Source organism: Salvelinus alpinus, chromosome 15 (assembly GCF_045679555.1).
Source record: "Salvelinus alpinus chromosome 15, SLU_Salpinus.1, whole genome shotgun sequence".
Classification (NCBI taxonomy): Eukaryota; Metazoa; Chordata; class Actinopteri; order Salmoniformes; family Salmonidae; genus Salvelinus; species Salvelinus alpinus.
The window spans coordinates 10103869-10129279 of record NC_092100.1 but is presented as its reverse complement, the minus strand read 5'-3'; the positions used below and the strand labels follow the sequence as shown (position 1 = coordinate 10129279).

General features: G+C 40.1%; 2 protein-coding genes and 1 long non-coding RNA gene across 3 annotated transcripts; all 3 read left to right on the top strand.

Annotated features, from left to right (window-relative positions):
* Positions 1-1094: 1094 nt before the first annotated feature.
* Positions 1095-10094, top strand: LOC139539468 (serine-rich adhesin for platelets-like). Its single transcript, XM_071342439.1, has 6 exons — positions 1095-1358; positions 1599-1717; positions 2191-2227; positions 2359-2768; positions 4227-7860; positions 8027-10094. Exons 1-6 carry the CDS (start codon positions 1248-1250, stop codon positions 8228-8230), a joined length of 4515 nt encoding a protein of 1504 aa, XP_071198540.1. The 5' UTR covers positions 1095-1247; the 3' UTR covers positions 8231-10094.
* A 3126-nt stretch (positions 10095-13220) lies between these two features.
* On the top strand, positions 13221-19990 carry LOC139540523 (uncharacterized). The gene is made up of 7 exons (XM_071344407.1): positions 13221-13432; positions 15615-15717; positions 15984-16059; positions 16312-16430; positions 17038-17074; positions 17206-17615; positions 19072-19990. Exons 3-7 carry the CDS (start codon positions 16057-16059, stop codon positions 19988-19990), a joined length of 1488 nt encoding a protein of 495 aa, XP_071200508.1. The 5' UTR covers positions 13221-13432; positions 15615-15717; positions 15984-16056.
* An 8-nt stretch (positions 19991-19998) lies between these two features.
* Positions 19999-21530, top strand: LOC139539467 (uncharacterized). Its single transcript, XR_011667954.1, has 3 exons — positions 19999-20816; positions 20983-21070; positions 21412-21530. It is a non-coding gene; the product is annotated as an uncharacterized lncRNA (long non-coding RNA).
* Positions 21531-25411: the final 3881 nt, after the last annotated feature.

Sequence of the window (25411 nt, the reverse complement as noted above, 5' to 3'; positions counted from 1 at the left end):
TGACATTGTATTCCCATTTGAACTTTGTTGTGCTTTTAAATGGTTCAAAGCGCTGTGATAACACATTTAGATGATAACTAAACCAGAAATCAGACATTGTTTTTCCATTGGAATTTGGTTGTGCTTTTAGATGGTTGAACGCATAGTGATAACACATTGTTTAATTCCCAAACTTCTCATTATCTTTTTGAGTGGATGAATAAAGGTTAAAATCTCATTGATCAACATCTCAACCAAATATTACCCAAATTTCCACGTTGAAATGACATGGTGTGCCCAGTGGGATGTGTCTACATTGCTGAGGCTTGTTTACTCATTGACTTCAAGTAGAGCATTGTTGGTGAATCTGAATAAAAGCCTAATAAAATTGTCCCACCCCCAAGCTTGGGCAGCACTGGTACACTGCTTTTTTATAGTGACAAAGTGTTTGTGACACGTGCATGTGTTCCAATGATGTCATAATTATCTGGAGGTTCCATGTTGTCTATCAGCTTGGCTGTCCTTCAGAAAGCAGCTAATATTTGTACTCCACAGATGTATTTTCATGCAGCTAATAATACCAGCAGAACTAAGGTAATTGATCGGATCCATCAACATAACCCACTGGGCACAGACGTCAGTTTAACATCTGGTTTTGATTTAAAGTTTGGTTGTTGTTAACTAACGTGAATTCAATGTAAAATCAACAAAACGTTTCACCATGTCACTGGATTTAGGTTAAAAGTTGGGTGAAGAAAAGACTAAATGCCTTTCAAGTTGATTACTTTTTGCAAATCCAATTAGTTTTCTACGTTGATTAAATATCATCACATAGCTTTTTGGGGGTTGAAATGATGTGGAAACAACGTTGATTCAACCAGTTTTTGCCCAGTGGGAAATGGTTCAGTTCACATACAGTCACTTTGTTTCAGCTTGAGAGATCATCCCGGACTTTGCCCCCTCTGCTGTAGCTGAGACGTCCCTGGAAGACATAGTCTTATTGTTCTATGATGTTTCTGACACGGAGACAGTCAGGTAAGGCCACTCACACTCTGTCCAGTTAGATTGTTGTGTGGAGATTAAGAGAGAGAGACTAATAAGAGAGAACTTGTTATGGGGCAGGTCAGGCATCATTCTTGGAGTCATTTGTAGGGTCAAGTCCCCAGCAGATCTATTTGAACCCCTCATTATTTGTGGCCATGTATTAACTACTAAGTGAGTCTTTGACATGAAGACAGTGGTTAGATTCTGCCATTGGGATTGCTCTGATGTTGTTTCCATTCTCTCCTGGTTATGACCATAGAGCCTTGTCCCAGTCTCTAGACCTGCCTGTCTGTGTGGTGGATGACCTCCTGCCCTCTGAAGCTGTCAATGAGATGGTAAGTTGACCTTTTGAGTTGACCGTCATTTCATATTTCAACATTAATTCAATAAAATGTTATAGTGATGCTATCATTGGAAATGTTGAAGTACCACAACCATCTCTGTTGTGTTGCAGTTGTTTAATTGGTCCAACGTTGTCAATGCTCCTCCACTCTTTAACAGTTAATCATTATTTCAGTATGATATTTGTTGTATATTAAGGTTGATTTTTTGCAATATAATTAAATTTCTACTAGGAGCAGAGCAATTCTGCCAGGAGCAGAGCAACCTCAGTGATGGAAACCACAGAAGAGGGGAAGCTCAACAGTGTGGAAGATCTGACACTTATGGACTTCCTTCAAAACCTAACTGAGAAGTATGTTCTGTTTTCTTTGGTACTATCACTCCTTCAAGGAAATAGGATCAAATTAGAAACTGATTAAATGGAGAAAAAAATGTTCAGTGCTAGAAAAGTTGTCACATTGCATTTTTGCCAAAACAACTGACACAAAGCAAGTATAACTTCACCGTCAGGCAAATATTTAAATAAAAACAATTCTGCCACGCATCCTGATATGACAACATTTCTAAGGCATCCTGATATGACAACATTTCTAAGGCATCCTGATATGACAACATTTCTAAGGCATCCTGATATGACAACATTTCTAAGGCATCCTGATATGACAACATTTCTAAGGCATCCTGATATGACAACATTTCTAAGGCATCCTGATATGACAACATTTCTAAGGCATCCTGATATGACAACATTTCTAAGGCATCCTGATATGACAACATTTCTAAGGCATCCTGATATGACAACATTTCTAACAATATTGTTTTCAGGCAATGGAGGGGGATTCGTGAGGGCATGTTTGACCCGGTAAGATCATGTTACTGACAATTTAATCAGATTACCATGAAAACTCTGCCTAATGTTTAACCTTGTTCATAAGCTTTTGAAAGATGCACTATGCAACATTTTAAAACACTTGTTCTGTTTCTGGAATACAGCTGACAAAACAACAGCTTGCCGGCTTGTGTCTGAGGATTGACCAGTTTTTATCGGACAAGCTGATGCAGATCATCATCCCAGGTCTTTACGAACTACTGGGCATCCAAGATGCTGCCTCCTCTCAATTGTCACAGAGATCTCTCACAGCGTCACTCACCAGCCTGTTAGACGATAAGGCTAACACCAAGTCCCGCGTGAGATTTACTGAGGCTGGTGTACCTAAGAGGCCAGGCAGTCGAAAGTCTTACAATAGCTTTCGCATCCCGACTCCCTACCCTTCCTCCAACTGTATGGAGCAAAAAGAGGAAGAAGAGCAGGAATCACAACAACTTAAGTTCAAGGAGTTTTACCTGACTAAGGAGATGGGCAGTCTGGGCAGTGGAAGCTACCTGCCCAAGGGGGCCATGAGGTATGTTCTTAAAGGGAAATTTAACAACTTCATATTCATCTCCAGCATCACCATATGTGAAAATTACACATTTCCCTGCTTTGTAGTAAAAAAAGATAGAGGAACGTAACTGTTTCCAATAGTGCTGAGAGATTAGTGCTTTTTGAGGTTGATTTGGTTTCGATTCAAATATTTAAAAAATAATCACGGTTTTCGATTTCAATAATTTTTTTAGATATTGAATGCACTATGGATTATGTGGGTTGAATGCTGTAACAACACAGAATAAAACTATTAATAAAAGTCCCATTTGGGTAGTGACTGCCCATTACTGCTTATCACTTATTAACCATCATTTACTTTCTCATATAAAATATTTATTTGATGACTTTATTATTTCATTCCAAGTCATCAACTCATCTCTATAGAGCTGCTGCCTATGCTGTCTGACAAAATCACTATTTTAGTAGTTCTTCTAAGTAAATAAGGCATACTTTTATGACTGCTGAATACCAACTATCAATCACTTAGATCATGTATTTCCAGGTAGAGAAACCTCGCAAAGCAACTGCTTTTTATCGCTCTCATGCATTCTCTCGTCTCTCCGTCTCAGTCAATGAGGTCTCCGTATCTGCTCCACACAGAGTGGACAAATAAGCGGGCGTGCAATGGATTATGGGAATGAATGACCATATTTTCTGTTCTAAACTATGTAGAATATTGGCCTGTTGGAAACTACAACTCCCTACTACATTGCATAGTTCGTGCTTGATCTGATTTATCTCTACAGAAACTGAGCATCGAGCTCACAGAAGAAGAAAAAAATTAAATATATGGAATTCAAATAATTGAGCCGACGTCGGTCAATTATTTGTTTAAAAACCGAAAAATAACAAAAATGTTGGTTAAATGCTCAGCTCTAGATTCTAATGACATCATCAGTGTGCATCGTGTGATTTTAACCAATTATGAGTAGGCATAGCCTACTAATTGGTTGATGATGTCATAGAAAACACTTATCTTCCTCTTTCTTTTGTACTACAAAACATAGAAATGCCAATTTTTCACATATGCTGATGTTGGGGTGGTGCTGGAGATGATGAATATGAAGTTGAAACATTTAGACATTTCCCTTTAACATTTCTTCAAACTGCCTTGTATTTACGATTGTCCTTGAAGTTATTAGAAGTTACAGTATTTGAAGTTTATAGCAATTTGGATTTAGCAGAGGATAGATATTGCCAGGATAGATAGATATCTACAGGCCAGTTTCAATACAAATTACTTTTACAAAAAACATTTTATTGGGCTTTAGAAATTAAGCAGTTAGGCTGACATCACACTAAGGTTTTTTCTCAGAGAAACAGCAGTGTTTTCCTCATTGTTTTAAATGGCGCAGATGTATTTGACACACTGAACGTGCATCACAGCCTTACATATTATTTGTTTGACTTTGATGATATCTGTTTTTTGTTCAAGGTCTCAAACCTCTCTGTCTGAGGTGCAGAAGAAAACAACCAACTCTGAGTCTCTACATGTCCTTTTAGGTCTCTCAGAGGACACCCTCGTCACCTGTGTGCAGGACAGCCTGCAAGGTTCTCTCTCCAAACTTGCATGCATGTCCGATTCTCCATCTGGAAGTGCAGGCTCTATGATGCTAATCCCTGCTGTAATGGCAGAGTTGGCTAAAGATGTCAAGTCGGCCGTATCACTGGTCGTTAAGAGTGCCTCCGCAAGTCAAACCTCTCTAGTGACATCTGGAAGAAGGGGAGACTCGGAGAACAAGGTGACTGAAAGCATGGTGAGAGAGCTGGCTGCTAAACTTGAAAAAGTTGACCAAGAGAGCAAGAGTCTAACAGGGCAAGTCATGAGCACCATCTCTGACACAAAGGTGGCTTTTGTTGACGAGAACGAACAGAGTTTGCTGGAAGTTCTGAAGGACAAGATCACGTTTTTGGCATCGCATGTTGGCTTCATTGACGATCTTGATGCCCTGATAAGGAAATACGAGAGCAGCTACAATATTAGTGAATCTGGTTCCTCCTGCACGCTCACATCTAAGAGCATCCAAAAACTCTCCAGCCGGCTGTTTCTAACATCAGCAATGCAAGCAGTGAGTGGAGTTCTTGCCAAAAAAGTCAGTAGTTTGAGCTTTCCTAGTTCAGTCGTTCAGTCTGAGTTAACAGGTGCTGTATCAGGTCAAACATTGTCTGGCATTGTAAAGACAGAGTCAATTCACCCAGTGGGCTCAGCAGCGTCAGTAGTTGTTAAGACTTTCGTGTCAGATATGAAGTCCTTGGCTGAATCTGAAGAGAGTCCGCAACAGAAGAGTGCCTGGTCTGCTGCTGCTCATATCTACCACAGCATCCAAAACAACTTGAAAGATTATTTCGGCAAGCTTCAGCGATGTGCCTTAAAGAGCATTGTCACATCTGATGACAACATCACAAATGCTGAGTTTAAGGAGACAGTTCCACTTCCTTGCTTAGACATGAAATATAGGCCCAGTAAGAGTGAGCCTCAGTTGCCAGAGTCCACTGGTGAAGTTACTTTACAAAGAGGCCTAAGTGAGAGCTCAAAACTTATTTGGGCACAAACTGACTCAGAAGAAAGCAAGCTCCTTCTGACAACTTGCACCAAAGAAGTCATCTCAGAGCTTCTGGTCTTGTACAACACTGAGATGTCAAAGGAGGACCCCCTGTACACTGTTGGAGAAAAAGGATCAGACTTCTCTATTGAGAGACAACAATTTGTAGAAGGTGTTCTGGCTCAGCTTGGGGATATCTCCCATTCCAGGGCCTCATCATCAATAGTATGTGAGTTCCCCTCTCAAATTGAGGACAGCAGAAGTAATGCCACAGCTTCTTTGACCAGTCTGTTAAATTGCATGAAAAAACTCTCAAGTGAGGAATTCAAGAGAAACGCCACTCAAGCAGTGAGTGAGTTCCTAGTTGAAAAGTCCACCAGTAGCTTAACTAGTGCAAAGCCTGCTTATTCTGTAGCGACCAGGTCTGGTTCCATTCAAAACCGGTACACATGGTCAAAGGATATTTGTGCAGATTCTGCTGCCTTTGGCATCATTGACACATTTGTGGAAGACCTGCAGAGCTTGGCGCAACCTGCAGAAGTAGAGGAGAGAGAACCTGACCTCCAGGAAAAAGCACAAAAGCTACAGAGCAGGATCTGGTCAGCTACCACTAGTTTATATAACAATATTAAGAAGACATTAAAGGACTTCACCATTCACCAGCGGAGGTCAGACATGCTGAGCAGAATGTCCAGTCATATACCCACAGAGGACTCTGAACATCTTGGGACTAAGGAGCACATTTGTTTGGCAAGCCAGGACTTGAGGCAAGCTAGTAAGAGTGTGCCTCACTTGCCCAGTTTGAACCTTGAAGTGGCTCTACACAGGGGTGTCAGCGAGAGTTCAAAACTTCTCTGGACTGAAACAGACGAGGCTCTACTGACCAATAGTACCAAAGAGGTCATTTCAACAATCTTGACCTCATGCGAGGATCAGACAACAAATGCACCTTGCTTCTCCACAGTAGGAAAGAAAATATCTGATATGTCCCTTGCGGTCAACGTGTTGGTAGGTGGTGTTCTGTCTCAGCTGAATAACATCTCCTGGTCAAGGTCCCCAACACCATGTGAAGACATGTTTGAACGTCTCCAAGATTCTCCTGAGCGAACCTCTCCAGTAAGTCTAGATTGCAGCACGGCTGCCTCCAAAGGCATTGCATCTTCCCATAGTCTTTCAACAAAGAGCCTCCAGAAACTCTCTAGTTATGAGTTCCAAACCAAAGCTGAGAAAGGAGTGAGTGAGGTCCTCTCTAGATCATTTAACATTGTGGAGGAAGGTACAACAGATCAGTCTGTATCTACATCCACCACATCTACTGATATTATACAAACCATGGTGAAAGACCAGCAGGAGCTCACCCAGACCACCCATTCATCTGACATGGTATCTGGAACCTCCCTGCTCACCACTGGACAGGTTTCTGAGAAAAGGATCTGGTCTGTTGCTCGTAACATCTACCACAGTCTGCAAAGTAAGATTAAGGAGATTATCAGAAAAGATCTTCAAAGATCAGACACAACTCTTGATTCAATCAAAATGTTTACATATCAAAGCAGTTCTGCATCACTGAGAGCTAATCTCGGCCATCTTGAGGTCAACCAGAGCAGTGTTACATCTGGTGGAAAAGATGCCTGTGTGGACATTCCGCATAAATTACTACCTAAAACCACTGAGCTCTCAGGATCCATGCTGGAGGATATTGGCATGATCCGTTGTAGGAGTGCTGCCAGCAAAAAGACAAGAAAGCCCTCTTCTTCACGCTCCTCCATCTCTCCAACACCTACTTCAAAATCAAGGCAGTCGCAATGGCACTTTACTTTACCCGGGACTCCCATACCCACTGAGTTTCCTGCTCAGATTGACTTTCCCATTGTAAGAAACACAATCATTGAGGACTTCATTCACACAGAGGACTTACTTCCTCTAACCTTTGTTGACAAAGTTAGGCAAGCTGCTGGGGTGGTAGTGAACATTATGGTGGAAAGTGTTGAGAACACACAGGAAAATGGACAGGGTGCTTCTCATCTTGACGACCTCCGTTCTGCTGTTAGGAAATTGAGAAAAATAATTTCCACTTGGACCATCCACATTTTCAGTCATGAATTGGTGGATAAAGTGATAGCCATTCAGGACAGCCACAGCACTCCACATGTCTTAACATTGGAAGCAGCCAAAAGTGTTTCAGACTCCATTCTTTCAAGGCTGAAATGGGGAAAGGAACAATGTGCCATATCCAAGAAGCTCTCCTCCCATCTTCTCCAGATATTTGCTGAAGAGATAGTGAAGGGCTTCCTAAAACAGTGGTCTGATGAATATGAAAATATAAACTTTGATGTTTCAGTCCAGAACGATCCAAAGACTTCTACTTGTATGGTCATTCTTCAAATGATCACCAAAGCCACTGCTAAATGTTATTTTGAGTCTGCTACCAGCGTGGCCACCAGTGACATTGTAGATGGCGTGTTTGATTTGGCAAGGGATACCACCAGCAGTACTGGAGAGCAGGTCCTCACCTTTAACACAAAGGTATAGTACACATACATCTTTCATGAATAACACTGCTGTTGACCTTTATGAGATATATGATTCTTTGGGTCATGGCATTGCACTGCTTCTTTGCAATTGATATGCTGTACTTTAAGATATCGAACATTTTCCAGTTTGTTTCACTGTGCCTTTTCCCACCAACCAGGGTTCCAAGAAAGTTAGTAAGAACCTCTGTCCTCAAGAGTCTCTGGAGTACCAGCCTCAGAACACTTCCCCTACTGTGTACTTTACAGGTAAGCCCTGCTGTTGTTTAGGCTGCTGCTCAGTCAAGACTAAGATATTATTACTTTACCGTTCAACTAATTCATTTGGAAAGACATTGTACTCTCCTCTGAGTTGTTACCTATGACATACTGTACTGCGGGCTGGGTGGTAGCCTAGTGGGTTAAGAGGTTGGGCCAGTAACCGATAGGTTGCTGGTTCAGAATCCCTGAGCTCACTATGCAAAATCTGTCAATGTGCTCTTGAGCAAGGCACGTAATCCTAATTGCTTCTGTAAATCGCTCTGGATAAGAGCGTCTGCTAAATGACTAAAAATGTAAATTGATGACATACTGGATGGTCTTTCTTTGCAGAGTCGATGTCAAATTCTCATGGCTTCTTTGCTCCAGAGGGAAATTATGATATTGCATCGTCCTTCCCACTTGAAGAGAAGAGTCGCAAACCCTCCCTTTTCACCAGATTGTGTAGAGCCATCACGAAAGGCTTTTCCAGCCCATTCAAATCTTCAAGGAAAAGCAAATGATTTAATTAAATTCCTCATTAAAACAACAAGAGCATCATTTGTTCAAATCAAAATCGAATCGTATTGGTCACATACGCCGAAAACAACAGGTGTAGACTTTACTGTGAGATGCTTTATTACGAGCCCATTCCCAACAATGAAGAGTTAAAAAGTAAGAAAATATTTTCTAAATAGTAACACAATAACAAGGCTATATACAAGGAGTACCAGTACTGAGTCAATGTGCATGGGTGCGAGGTAGTTGAGGTAATACAGTATGTACATGTAGGTAAGGGTAAAAGTGACTAGGCAATCAGGATAGATAATAAACACAGTAGCAGCAGCTAGTGTGAAAGTCGGTCAGTGTCACAGTGAATGTGTGGGTAGAGTGTAGTGAGTGTGCATCGAGCCAATTCAAGAGAGTCAGTGGAAAACAATTAGAAAAATACATCAATAACAAAGGGGTTCAATGCAAATAGTGCAGGTAGCCATTTAATTAACGTTAAACAGTCTTATGGCTTGGGGGTAGAAGCTGTTAAGGAGCCTTTTGTACCAGATTGGTGCTCCCGTATCGCTTGCCGTGTGGTAGCAGAGTGAACAGTCTATGACTTGGGTGGTTGGAGCCTTCTGCCAATCATTTACATATCACTTACTTGATTTTTATTTTATTTGATGTCATATTGTAAAAGTATGTATCTGTTCTGCTGAAAATATGATTTTGAAAACAATGAATGTCTACAAGTGCTTCATAAAACAGTTATATTTATTTTTGTATTTTCAAAAGACAGCAAATAGCCAATCAAATATCAACATAAGTGAAATGAAAGACAGATTTAATTTTCAGTGAATAATTGTCTTGTCCAGTGAGCAACTCAATGACAGCAATTCAATGACATCATTAGATCACCTCCAAGAAGCATCTTCAACATTCACCTGACAACCCATTGGTTAAGGCACATACACTAACCAAGTGTTTCTTACCTATCAAGAAGTTTGAGATCAGAAGCTTCTTCAATACCCCAGAAATGGAAAGGCTTTGAGACAAAGACAATCAACTGACAAGATAATGCACATACACTAACCCGGATGTTCTACTTGCCCCACTGAGTTACAGCAAAGTTATCATTTATGCATGGGTCCACGATCCACTCATAGCTCTCACAGCTATCTGACAGTTCTCAGAATACCAAGGAAGAAGTGTGTGATATTGGATTTTGTATCCTTCCCACTCCAAGTGATTGGGAGTCCCGTAGGGTGCCGCATAATTGGCCCAGCGTCGTCCGGGTTTGGCCATCATTGTAAATAAGAATTTGTTCTTAACTGACTTGTCTAGTGAAATAAAGGTGAAATAAAAATAAACTATTTAAGTTGTCTGCTATGTTGCTGTGTAAATCCACACACTGCAGGGGAATGATGACACATGCTGTGCTAACACATCGTTACAGTAGTTGTCAGCTTTGTAACGTAAATAAAGAATTTGTCAAATACTCTATGTGAAATAAAGTATGTATTATTTTCCCATAATGCCATTATTTCATGTCTTTTGTGGTATTTTTTTTCTCCCAAAATAGCATTTTTTCCCCCCTTATGTAACAGATGTATTATTTTGACACTGCACAGACTCATTTATATAAGCAATTATAATCCACATCTTAATCCGCATCACCGGGGGCAAACTACCTGCCCTCCAGGACACCTACACCACCCGATGTCACAGGAAGGCCATAAAGATCATCAAGGACAACAACCACCCGAGCCACTGCCTGTTCACCCCGCTATCATCCAGAAGGCGAGGTCAGTACAGGTGCATCAAAGCAGGGACCGAGAGACTGAAAAACAGCTTCTATCTCAAGGCCATCAGACTGTTAAACAGCCACCACTAACATTCAGTGGCTGCTGCCAACATACTGACTCAACTCCAGCTCACTTTAATGATGGAAATTGATGTAAAAATGTATCACTAGCCACTTTAAACAATGCCACTTAATATAATGTTTACATACCCTACATTACTCATCTCATATGTATATGTATATACTGTACTCTATATCATCTACTGCATCTTGCCATCTTTATGTTATACATGTATCACTAGCCACTTTAAACTATGCCACTTTTATGTTTACATACCCTACATTACTCATCTCATATGTATATACTGTACTCGATACCATCTACTGCCTATGCTGTTCTGTACCATCACTCATTCATATCTCTTTGTGGAATTGTTAGGTTAGATTACTCGTTGGTTAATACTGCATTGTCGGAACTAGAAGCACAAGCATTTCGCTACACTCGCATTAACATCTGCTAACCATGTGTATGTGACAAATAACATTTGATTTGATTTGAATAAAAGAGTTTTAAGGCAGCAGTGTTCATACTGTGTATTTTACATTGATTTCAACCACTATAGATCTTCATCAGCAAGTGAGGATTTCTATGGACAAAAACTAGTGTTAAGTGGGGGGGTTTGGAGCCTCAATTTGACCCATGTCAAACACTTACAATCACATACAGTACAACCACATACATTCATTCAACTGAATGATTCTAGAATAAAGACTAGAATAATAATAATTCCATTGACATTTGGCTACTACAAATAGCCAGTGAAATATGATACGTTTTTGTTACTTGAGAATACGAATGACTGAGAATCCACTGCCTGCCGTTATAAACTGTCTACACACAAATCAAACACAGTATTGACTATATCTATAAGCCTCATCAAAAGGAACTAAATTCTTCGTAATCCGCATTGTTTCAGGCATCATCTGTTCCAAAGTCTCATCTTGTTCACTGTATTTTCCTCCCTTGTTAGTGACAATACAGGTACTTTGTGAGGTACCAGTTAGTGCAGTTGATCTCTGGATCGTGTTAATGAGGGCACACAATGGAAAACGTAAAAAAATATATATATGTTTTTCCCGAACAGAAAACTTAAATAAGAGTTCCTTTTTGGACAAGTCCAGGTTGTCCCTCCTTGTTTCAGTATGTTTAATCTGCCTAATGACCAGGATCCTGGTGTCTACCCAATGTGCTGAGCACTCCTCCTGCCCAGAGTCCGTGCTACATTCAGCTGCTGCAGCCATGGTCTCTGTGTGAAGGCACTGTTAGAGAGTCAATCAACCAGAACAAGGTTAGGAGACCAAATGTGTGGTCTATCATTGTGAAATAGTGTATATGTGATGGCCTCAATACATTAATGAAGCTCCCTTACATCCTATCCTCCCCATACTGACACTTTATATACCTTCTAAGCATGATAGTTGGCTCATGATTTGTTTCAGGACTTGTTAGGGTAAACCAATAACAGCTTCTAACCCCAAGCCATAAGTAAGCATTTCACCTGTAAATCAATGTCATTTAAAGTAGGACTAACCTGGCCAAGGCCAAACAGTATATGGCGTTTTCTCTGGGTGTGCGGTCGCAGTGGAGAGAAAAGGACTCCATATATCACCATACTATATATATATATATATCACCATACTATATATATATATACCACCATACTATATATTACCACACTATATATCACCATACTATATATCACCACACTATATATCACCATACTATATATCACCATACTATATATATATATATCACAGTCCAGAACGGAAAGGTGCCGGATCCTGTTCTGGCATGATCCGGCTCAAATTAAGCACTGATTTGAAGTACCTAGGCCTCTACCTGCTGAGTATAAAGATTATTCAACTAGATTCAGTGGGCTTGTCATTCACACAGTACTGATGAAAAATCAAGTACATTTGATCTAAATGTGGGTATACGAGGACATCTAGTGGTCACCGTTTTTTTTGTTTAATCCATGCCAGCTATGCACTAGCATGCGATGCCATATATTTGACGCAGGTATTTATTTTTTAACATGTATAGTCATTGACTGGAACAAAATATAATTGTATGAGCTATGCATCTGTGTACCGGCGTTGTTGTACCCCTCTACTATCTAGCTTGGTGGGGCGATCTTATTCTGCATGTCTTCTTCACTTAAATACAATGTGTCGTCATGCATTTGTGCGTGCACGCTGTTAACGGTCATATCTGTCTTGCTAGCTAATTTAGCTAGCTCATCAACCAGTATTTTATACGCTATTTCTGCACGATAGCACTTATTAACGCCTTGAAACTCATAGGGACCTCACTGTCACCACTGGTCATCTAGCTAGCCCTTATTTGCCAGCAGGGTTGCATCGGTTTCCATTGGATTTGACAGTTTGTTAGGCTGGCTAATGGGTAGCTAATTCCCTAACGCGAACTACTTATCATGTAACAGCCTATGCTGACTAGCGTCGCTAGCAACTAGCTAACATCGATAACCTTTAGTCGTGGGTCCACAAATTCAAACAAATGGTACTGAACTGATGACAAAATCATGTTTCTAAATTGTAGTGGCTATTTATGTTTTGTTTATTTGTTTTTTGCTGAATGACATTGCGAATATAATAATTTTTGTCATTTAACTACTGGTATGTATCTAATCCGGTTTCGGCATGAGAAAAGTATTAATCCCAAATTCCCGCGAGAATTTGCGCACTAACGGATACTGGGCAATAGAAATCAGAGATCCGGTCACAAATGCGGAGCCACTCCCGAAAATAACAAGGCGTTTGTGACACTTTCATGCGTTCCAATTTTGTCATAATTGTCTGTAGGTTCTAAATTGTCTATCAGCTTGGCTGTCCTAAAGAAAGTAGCTGATTCTTGTACTCTACAGCGGTATTTTCCTACAGTTAATAATAATACTAGCAACAAAACAGATTTAATTCCTTAAAACGATATTGCCAGATGGAAGAAAATAATAAGGTAGGCCTAAACTGTAATAAGATATATCTTAAAGACTGCTTGTGTTTGATCCTGAATCCAGTTGCCCCTCTTGTACTGGGATAAAACAATAGGGAACCCATGAACCTTATGGAGGCGTGCATGTGTTTTGCAGACACACCTGGGTTCTAGACTGGCTGAGGTAAACATTTTAGGAAAGCCTGGGTTTTTAAATCCCGGTGAAAGCCGATATGACAAGGTTTGTCAATGTCATGTTGCCCCCCTATTTAGATGAAACTAGCGAAAAGGATAATTTTGCTTCTCTTAATCCACATTTTCTAGGAAAAAAACATGTTCATGCTTTAGGGCTGGTGGGCTGCATACATATTGGTCAAATGTAAAGTGTGTGTGTGTGGGGGAGGGGGGTAGTGGATAAAATGGGGTATAGGCCTACACTGTTTTCAACCTCTAAACTCTGGATGTTTACTAACTTTGGGAAGTTGGAAACACAAGCATCTTAATATAAAATAGGTTGAATTTGTACCTTTGAAACAATGTCAGATTTTCAACATTATATACACTTTCAGAAAAAAAAACAATAGGCTGGGCAGCACCTCAGCCCGGAATCGAACCCCATCAAGGGTTTTAACTACACCCAGCCCTGCTTAGCTTTGATATGTCACTGACTACTACCAATATGCTATTGTGAGAATTATTATTGAGAGATCTCTTAATAACAAAATATATTCAGTGTTAATATCGAAGTCATTCCAAGGGGCAGGTTTGACAAAGCAAATGAGATGTAACCATACTTTGTAAAAGCCTATATAGCATTTGCAAAGTCATCAACAGCTATTGTTTCAATTCAACCCAGAGTTCAACTAATAGACAATGCATACAGTATAGGCCTAGTGTCTCAAGCTTTGGTTGATTTCAAATTGAATCTTCAAGTTAATCATTAACATTTTGGATTCACGTCTCCATCTCAACCAAAAATCTAAGTTAAAGAATAGGACTAAATCAAATCAAACTTGATTTAAAGTGCATTTAAAGTTTGATTTAATTTAGTCCTGTTCTTTAACTTATATTTTTGGTTGAGATGGAGACGTGAATCTAACATGTAAATGATACATTTTTAGACAAACTGGAATTAAAGCCATACTAAGTCAGTGGCACAGAAGGAACTATCCAAGCAGAAGATACTTCTCCTTCAAATGTTGATATTTGGTTTCATTGTCAACCAAACACAATTCAATATTACTTTAGTAATAGAGTAGATAGGCTGAACTTTAGGCTAACTTACAAACAAAATATCTGACATTGTATTCCCATTTGAACTTTGTTGTGCTTTTAAATGGTTCAAAGCGCTGTGATAACACATTTAGATGATAACTAAACCAGAAATCAGACATTGTTTTTCCATTGGAATTTGGTTGTGCTTTTAGATGGTTGAACGCATAGTGATAACACATTGTTTAATTCCCAAACTTCTCATTATCTTTTTGAGTGGATGAATAAAGGTTAAAATCTCATTGATCAACATCTCAACCAAATATTACCCAAATTTCCACATTGAAATGACATGGTGTGCCCAGTGGGATGTGTCTACATTGCTGAGGCTTGTTTACTCATTGACTTCAAGTAGAGCATTGTTGGTGAATCTGAATAAAAGCCTAATAAAATTGTCCCCCCCCAGCTTGGGCAGCACTGCTACACTGCTTTTTTATAGTGACAAAGTGTTTGTGACACGTGCATGTGTTCCAATGATGTCATAATTATCTGGAGGTTCCATGTTGTCTATCAGCTTGGCTGTCCTTCAGAAAGCAGCTAATATTTGTACTCCACGGATGTATTTTCATGCAGCTAATAATACCAGCAGAACTAAGGTAATTGATCGGATCCATCAACATAACCCACTGGGCACAGACGTCAGTTTAACATCTGGTTTTGATTTAAAGTTTGGTTGTTGTTAACTAACGTGAATTCAATGTAAAATCAACAAAACGTTTCACCATGTCACTGGATTTAGGTTAAAAGTTGGGTGAAGAAAAGACTAAATGCCTTTCAAGTTGATTACTTTTTGCAAATCCAATTAGTTTTCTAGGTTGATTAAATATCATCACATAGCTTTTTGGGGGTTGAAATGATGTGGAAACAACGTTGATTCAACCAGTTTTTGCCCAGTGGGAAATGGTTCAGTTCACATACAGTCACTTTGTTTCAGCTTGAGAGATCATCCCGGACTTTGCCCCCTCTGCTGTAGCTGAGACGTCCCTGGAAGACATAGTCTTATTGTTCTATGATGTTTCTGACACTGAGACAGTCAGGTAAGGCCACTCACACTCTGTCCAGTTAGATTGTTGTGTGGAGATTAAGAGAGAGAGACTAATAAGAGAGAACTTGTTATGGGGCAGGTCAGGCATCATTCTTGGAGTCATTTGTAGGGTCAAGTCTCCAGCAGATCTATTTGAACCCCTCATTATTTGTGGCCATGTATTAACTACTAAGTGAGTCTTTGACATGAAGAGTGGTTAGATTCTGCCATTGGGATTGCTCTGATGTTGTTTCCATTCTCTCCTGGTTATGACCATAGAGCCTTGTCCCAGTCTCTAGACCTGCCTGTCTGTGTGGTGGATGACCTCCTGCCCTCTGAAGCTGTCAATGAGATGGTAAGTTGACCTTTTGAGTTGACCGTCATTTCATATTTCAACATTAATTCAATAAAATGTTATAGTGATGCTATCATTGGAAATGTTGAAGTACCACAACCATCTCTGTTGTGTTGCAGTTGTTTAATTGGTCCAACGTTGCCAATGCTCCTCCACTCTTTAACAGTTAATCATTATTTCACTATGATATTTGTTGTATATTAAGTTTGAAATTAAGTTTGATTATTTGCAATATAATTACATTTCTACCAGGAGCAGAGCAATTCTGCCAGGAGCAGAGCAACCTCAGTGATGGAAACCACAGAAGAGGGGAAGCTCAACAGTGTGGAAGATCTGACACTTATGGACTTCCTTCAAAACCTAACTGAGAAGTATGTTCTGTTTTCTTTGGTACTATCACTCCTTCAAGGAAATAGGATCAAATTAGAAACTGATTAAATGGAGAGAAAAAATGTAGTGCTAGAAAAGTTGTCACATTGCAATTTTGCCAAAACAACTGACACAAAGCAAGTATAACTTCACCGTCAGGCAAATATTTAAGTAAAAACAATTCTGCCACGCATCCTGATATGACAACATTTCTAAGGCATCCTGATATGACAACATTTCTAAGGCATCCTGATATGACAACATTTCTAAGGCATCCTGATATGACAACATTTCTAAGGCATCCTGATATGACAACATTTCTAAGGCATCCTGATATGACAACATTTCTAAGGCATCCTGATATGACAACATTTCTAAGGCATCCTGATATGACAACAATTCTAAGGCATCCTGATATGACAACATTTCTAAGGCATCCTGATATGACAACATTTCTAAGGCATCCTGATATGACAACATTTCTAAGGCATCCTGATATGACAACATTTCTAAGACATCCTGATATGACAACATTTCTAAGGCATCCTGATATGACAACATTTCTAAGGCATCCTGATATGACAACAATTCTAACAATATTGTTTTCAGGCAATGGAGGGGGATTCGTGAGGGCGTGTTTGACCCGGTAAGATCATGTTACTGACAATTTAATCAGATTACCATGAAAACTCTGCCTAATGTTTAACCTTGTTCATAAGCTTTTGAAAGATGCACTATGCAACATTTTAAAACACTTGTTCTGTTTCTGGAATACAGCTGACAAAACAACAGCTTGCCGGCTTGTGTCTGAGGATTGACCAGTTTTTATCGGACAAGCTGATGCAGATCATCATCCCAGGTCTTTACGAACTACTGGGCATCCAAGATGCTGCCTCCTCTCAATTGTCACAGAGATCTCTCACAGCGTCACTCACCAGCCTGTTAGACGATAAGGCTAACACCAAGTCCCGCGTGAGATTTACTGAGGCTGGTGTACCTAAGAGGCCAGGCAGTCGAAAGTCTTACAATAGCTTTCGCATCCCGACTCCCTACCCTTCCTCCAACTGTATGGAGCAAAAAGAGGAAGAAGAGCAGGAATCACAACAACTTAAGTTCAAGGAGTTTTACCTGACTAAGGAGATGGGCAGTCTGGGCAGTGGAAGCTACCTGCCCAAGGGGGCCATGAGGTATGTTCTTAAAGGGAAATTTAACAACTTCATATTCATCTCCAGCATCACCATATGTGAAAATTACACATTTCCCTGCTTTGTAGTAAAAAAAGATAGAGGAACGTAACTGTTTCCAATAGTGCTGAGAGATTAGTGCTTTTTGAGGTTGATTTGGTTTCGATTCAAATATTTCAAAAATAATCACGGTTTTCAATTTCAATAATTTTTTTAGATATTGAATGCACTATGGATTATGTGGGTTGAATGCTGTAACAACACAGAATAAAACTATTAATAAAAGTCCCATTTGGGTAGTGACTGCCCATTACTGCTTATCACTTATTAACCATCATTTACTTTCTCATATAAAATATTTATTTGATGACTTTATTATTTCATTCCAAGTCATCAACTCATCTCTATAGAGCTGCTGCCTATGCTGTCTGACAAAATCACTATTTTAGTAGTTCTTCTAAGTAAATAAGGCATACTTTTATGACTGCTGAATACCAACTATCAATCACTTAGATCATGTATTTCCAGGTAGAGAAACCTCGCAAAGCAACTGCTTTTTATCACTCTCATGCATTCTCTCGTCTCTCCGTCTCAGTCAATGAGGTCTCCGTATTTGCTCCACACAGAGTGGACAAATAAGCGGGCGTGCAATGGATTATGGGAATGAATGACCATATTTTCTGTTCTAAACTATGTAGAATATTGGCCTGTTGGAAACTACAACTCCCTACTACATTGCATAGTTCGTGCTTGATCTGATTTATCTCTACAGAAACTGAGCATCGAGCTCACAGAAGAAGAAAAAATTAAATATATGGAATTCAAATAATTGAGCCGACGTCAGTCAATTAGTTGTTTAAAACCGAAAAATAACAAAAATGTTGGTTAAATGCTCAGCTCTAGATTCTAATGACATCATCAGTGTGCATCGTGTGATTTTAACCAATTATGAGTAGGCATAGCCTACTAATTGGTTGATGATGTCATAGAAAACACTTATCTTCCTCTTTCTTTTGTACTACAAAACATAGAAATGCCAATTTTTCACATATGCTGATGTTGGGGTGGTGCTGGAGATGATGAATATGAAGTTGAAACATTTAGACATTTCCCTTTAACATTTCTTCAAACTGCCTTGTATTTACGATTGTCCTTGAAGTTATTAGAAGTTACAGTATTTGGAGTTTATAGCAATTTGGATTTTGCCGAGGATAGATATTGCCAGGATAGATAGATATCTACAGGCCAGTTTCAATACAAATTACTTTTACAAAAAACATTTTATTGGGTTTTAGAAATTAAGCAGTTAGGCTGACATCACACTAATGTTTTTTCTCAGAGAAACAGCAGTGTTTTCCTCATTGTTTTCAATGGTGCAGATGTATTTGACACACTGAATGTGCATCACAGCCTTACATATTATTTGTTTGACTTTGATGATATCTGTTTTTTGTTCAAGGTCTCAAACCTCTCTGTCTGAGGTGCAGAAGAAAACAACCAACTCTGAGTCTCTACATGTCCTTTTAGGTCTCTCAGAGGACACCCTCGTCACCTGTGTGCAGGACAGCCTGCAAGGTTCTCTCTCCAAACTTGCATGCATGTCCGATTCTCCATCTGGAAGTGCAGGCTCTATGATGCTAATCTCTGCTGTAATGGCAGAGTTGGCTAAAGATGTCAAGTCGGCCGTATCACTGGTCGTTAAGAGTGCCTCCGCAAGTCAAACCTCTCTAGTGACATCTGGAAGAAGGGGAGACTCGGAGAACAAGGTGACTGAAAGCATGGTGAGAGAGCTGGCTGCTAAACTTGAAAAAGTTGACCAAGAGAGCAAGAGTCTAACAGGGCAAGTCATGACCACCATCTCTGACACAAAGGTGGCTTTTGTTGACGAGAACGAACAGAGTTTGCTGGAAGTTCTGAAGGACAAGATCACGTTTTTGGCATCGCATGTTGGCTTCATTGACGATCTTGATGCCCTGATAAGGAAATACGAGAGCAGCTACAATATTGATGAATCTGGTTCCTCCTGCACGCTCACATCTAAGAGCATCCAAAAACTCTCCAGCCGGGAGTTTCTAGCATCAGCAATGCAAGCAGTGAGTGGAGTTCTTGCCAAAAAAGTCAGTAGTTTGAGCTTTCCTAGTTCAGTCGTTCAGTCTGAGTTAACAGGTGCTGTATCAGGTCAAACATTGTCTGGCATTGTAAAGACAGAGTCAATTCACCCAGTGGGCTCAGCAGCGTCAGTAGTTGTTAAGACTTTCGTGTCAGATATGAAGTCCTTGGCTGAATCTGAAGAGAGTCCGCAACAGAAGAGTGCCTGGTCTGCTGCTGCTCATATCTACCACAGCATCCAAAACAACTTGATCCATGCCGGAGGATAATGGCATGATCCGTTGTAGGAGTGCTGCCAGCCAAAAGACAAGAAAGCCCTCTTCTTCACGCTCCTCCATCTCTCCAACACCTACTTCAAAATCAAGGCAGTCGCAATGGCACTTTGCTTTACCCGGGACTCCCATACCCACTGAGTTTCCTGCTCAGATTGACTTTCCCATTGTAAGAAACACAATCATTGAGGACTTCATTCACACAGAGGACTTACTTCCTCTAACCTTTGTTGACAAAGTTAGGCAAGCTGCTGGGGTGGTAGTGAACATTATGGTGGAAAGTGTTGAGAACACACAGGAAAATGGACAGGGTGCTTCTCATCTTGACGACCTCCGTTCTGCTGTTAGGAAATTGAGAAAAATGATTTCCACTTGGACCATCCACATTTTCAGTCATGAATTGGTGGATAAAGTGATAGCCATTCAGGACAGCCACAGCACTCCACATGTCTTAACATTGGAAGCAGCCAAAAGTGTTTCAGACTCCATTCTTTCAAGGCTGAAATGGGGAAAGGAACAATGTGCCATATCCAAGAAGCTCTCCTCCCATCTTCTCCAGATATTTGCTGAAGAGACAGTGAAGGGCTTCCTAAAACAGTGGTCAGATGAGTATGAAAATATAAACTTTGATGTTTCAGTCCAGAACGATCCAAAGACTTCTACTTGTATGGTCATTCTTCAAATGATCACCAAAGCCACTGCTAAATGTTATTTTGAGTCCACTACCAGCGTGGCCACCAGTGACATTGTAGAAGGCGTGTTTGATTTGGCAAGGGATACCATCAGCAGTACTGGAGAGCAGGTCCTCACCTTTAACACAAAGGTATAGTACACATACATCTTTCATGAATAACACTGCTGTTGACCTTTAGGAGATATATGATTCTTTGGGTCATGGCATTGCACTGCTTCTTTGCAATTGATATGCTGTACTTTAAGATATCGAACATTTTCCAGTTTGTTTCACTGTGCCTTTTCCCACCAACCAGGGTTCCAAGAAAGTTAGTAAGAACCTCTGTCCTCAAGAGTCTCTGGAGTACCAGCCTCAGAACACTTCCCCTACTGTGTACTTTACAGGTAAGCCCTGCTGTTGTTTAGGCTGCTGCTCAGTCAAGACTAAGATATTATTACTTTACCGTTCCACTAATTCATTTGGAAAGACATTGTACTCTCCTCTGAGTTGTTACCTATGACATACTGTACTGCGGGCGGGGTGGTAGCCTAGTGGGTTAAGAGGTTGGGCCAGTAACCGATAGGTTGCTGGTTCAGAATCCCTGAGCTCACTATGCAAAATCGGTCAATGTGCTCTTGAGCAAGGCACTTAATCCTAATTGCTTCTGTAAGTCGCTCTGGATAAGAGTGTCTGCTAAATGACAAAAATGTAAATTGATGACATACTGGATGGTCTTTCTTTGCAGAGTCGATGACAAATTCTCATGGCTTCTTTGCTCCAGAGGGAAATTATGATATTGCATCGTCCTTCCCACTTGAAGAGAAGAGTCGCAAACCCTCGTTTTTCACCAGATTGTGTAGAGCCATCACGAAAGGCTTTTCCAGACCATTCAAATCTTTAAGGAAAAGCAAATTATTTCATTAAATTCCTCATTAAAACAACAAGAGCATTCATTTGTTCAAATCAAAATCGAATCGTATTGGTCACATACGCCAAAAACAACAGGTGTAGACTTTACTGTGAGATGCTTTATTACGAGCCCATTCCCAACAATGAAGAGTTAAAAAGTAAGAAAATATTTTCTAAATAGTAACACAATAACAATAACAAGGCTATATACAAGGAGTACCAGTACCGAGTCAATGTGCATGGGTGCGAGGTAGTTGAGGTAATACAGTATGTACATGTAGGTAAGGGTAAAAGTGACTAGGCAATCAGGATAGATAATAAACACAGTAGCAGCAGCTAGTGTGAAAGTCGGTCAGTGTCACAGTGAATGTGTGGGTAGAGTGTAGTGAGTGTGCATCGAGCCAATTCAAGAGAGTCAGTGGAAAACAATTAGAAAAATACATCAATAACAAAGGGGTTCAATGCAAATAGTGCAGGTAGCCATTTAATTAACGTTAAACAGTCTTCTGGCTTGGGGGTAGAAGCTGTTAAGGAGCCTTTTGTCCCAGACTTGGTGCTCCCGTATCGCTTGCCGTGTGGTAGCAAAGTGAACAGTCTATGACTTGGGTGGTTGGAGCCTTTTGCCAATTATTTACATATCACTTACTTGATTTTTATTTTATTTGATGTCATATTGTAAAAGTATGTATCTGTTCTGCTGAAAATATGAGTTTGAAAACAATGAATGTCTACAAGTGCTTCATAAAACAGTTATATTTATTTTTGTATTTTCAAAAGACAGCAAATAGCCAATCAAATATCAACATAAGTGAAATGAAAGACAGATTTTAATTTTCAGTGAATAATTGTCTTGTCCAGTGAGCAACTCAATGACAGCAATTCAATGACATCATTAGATCACCTCCAAGAAGCATCTTCAACGTTCACCTGACAACCCATTGGTTAAGGCACATACACTAACCAAGTGTTTCTTACCTATCAAGAAGTTTGAGATCAGAAGCTTCTTCATTACCCCAGAAATGGAAAGGCTTTGAGACAAAGACAATCAACTGACAAGATAATGCACATACACTAACCCGGATGTTCTACTTGCCCCACTGAGTTACAGCAAAGTTATCATTTATGCATGGGTCCACGATCCACTCATAGCTCTCACAGCTATCTGACAGTTCTCAGAATACCAAGGAAGAAGTGTGTGATATTGGATGTTGTATCCTTCCCACTCCAAGTGATTGGGAGTCCCATAGGGTGCCGCATAATTGGCCCAGCGTCGTCCTGGTTTGGCCATCATTGTAAATAAGAATTTGTTCTTAACTGACTTGTCTAGTGAAATAAAGGTGAAATAAAAATAAACTATTTAAGTTGTCTGCTATGTTGCTGTGTAAATCCACACACTGCAGGGGAATGATGTCACATGCTGTGCTAACACATAATTACAGTAGTTGTCAGCTTTGTAACGTAAATAAAGAGTTTGTCAAATACTCTGTGAAATACAGTATGTATTATTTTCCCATAATGCCATTATTTCATGTCTTTTGTGGTATTTTTTTTCTCCCAAAATAGCATTTTTCCCCCCTTATGTAACAGATGTATTATTTTGACACTGCACAGACTCATTTATATAAGCAATTATAATCCACATCTTAATCCGCATCACTGGGGGCAAACTACCTGCCCTTCAGGACACCTACACCACCCGATGTCACAGGAAGGCCATAAAGATCATCAAGGACAACAACCACCCGAGCCACTGCCTGTTCACCCCGCTATCATCCAGAAGGTGAGGTCAGTACAGGTGCATCAAAGCAGCGACCGAGAGACTGAAAAACAGCTTCTATCTCAAGGCCATCAGACTGTTAAACAGCCACCACTAACATTGAGTGGCTGCTGCCAACATACTGACTCAACTCCAGCTCACTTTAATAATGGAAATTGATGTAAAAATGTATCACTAGCCACTTTAAACAATGCCACTTAATATAATGTTTACATACCCTACATTTCTCATCTCATATGTATATGTACAGTGGGGCAAAAAAGTATTTAGTCAGCCACCAATTGTGCAAGTTCTCCCACTTAAAAAGATGAGAGAGGCCTGTAATTTTCATCATAGGTACACTTCAACTATGACAGACAAAATTAGAAAAAAAATCCAGAAAATCACATTGTAGGATTTTTAATTAATTAATTTGCAAATTATGGTGGAAAATAAGTATTTGGTCAATAACAAAAGTTTATCTCAATACTTTGTTATATACCCTTTGTTGGCAATGACAGAGGTCAAACGTTTTCTGTAAGTCTTCACAAGGTTTTCACACACTGTTGCTGGTATTTTGGCCCATTCCTCCATGCAGATCTCCTCTAGAGCAGTGATGTTTTGGGGCTGTTGCTGGGCAACATGGACTTTCAACTCCCTCCAAAGATTTTCTATGGGGTTGAGATCTGGAGACTGGCTAGGCCACTCCAGGACCTTGAAATGCTTCTTACGAAGCCACTCCTTCGTTGCCCGGGCGGTGTGTTTGGGATCATTGTCATGCTGAAAGACACAGCCATGTCATCTTCAATGCCCTTGCTGATGGAAGGAGGTTTTCACTCAAAATCTCACGATACATGGCCCCATTCATTCTTTCCTTTACACGGATCAGTCGTCCTGGTCCCTTTGCAGAAAAACAGCCCCAAACCATGATATTTCCACCCCCATGCTTCACAGTAGGTATGGTGTTCTTTGCATGCAACTCAGCATTCTTTGTCCTCCAAACACGACGAGTTGAGTTTTTACCAAAAAGTTCTATTTTGGTTTCATCTGACCATATGACATTCTCCCAATCTTCTTCTGGATCATCCAAATGCTCTCTAGCAAACTTCAGACGGGCCTGGACACGTCTGGCACTGCAGGATTTGAGTCCCTAGCGGCGTAGTGTGTTACTGATGGTAGGCTTTGTTACTTTGGTCCCAGCTCTCTGCAGGTCATTCACTAGGTCCCCCCGTGTGGTTCTGGGATTTTTGCTCACCGTTCTTGTGATCATTTTGACCCCACGGGGTGAGATCTTGCGTGGAGCCCCAGATCGAGGGAGATTATCAGTGGTCTTGTATGTCTTCCATTTCCTAATAATTGCTCCCACAGTTGATTTCTTCAAACCAAGCTGCTTACCTATTGCAGATTCAGTCTTCCCAGCCTGGTGCAGGTCTACAATTTTGTTTCTGGTGTCCTTTGACAGCTCTTTGGTCTTGGCCATAGTGGAGTTTGGAGTGTGACTGTTTGAGGTTGTGGACAGGTGTCTTTTATACTGATAACAAGTTCAAACAGGTGCCATTAATACAGGTAACGAGTGGAGGACAGAGGAGCCTCTTAAAGAAGAAGTTACAGGTCTGTGAGAGCCAGAAATCTTGCTTGTTTGTAGGTGACCAAATACTTATTTTCCACCATAATTTGCAAATAAATTCATTAAAAATCCTACAATGTGATTTTCTGGATTTTTTCTCTCTCATTTTGTCTGTCATAGTTGAAGTGTACCTATGATGAAAATTACAGGCCTCTCTCATCTTTTTAAGTGGGAGAACTTGCACAATTGGTGGCTGACTAAATACTTTTTTGCCCCACTGTATATACTGTACTCTATATCATCTACTGCATCTTGCCATCTTTATGTAATACATGTATCACTAGCCACTTTAAACTATGCCACTTTTATATTTACATACGCTACATTACTCATCTCATATGTATATACTGTACTCGATACCATCTACTGCATCTTGCCTATGCCGTTCTGTACCATCACTCATTCATATATCTTTATGTACATATTCTTTATCCCTTTACACTTGTGTGTGTA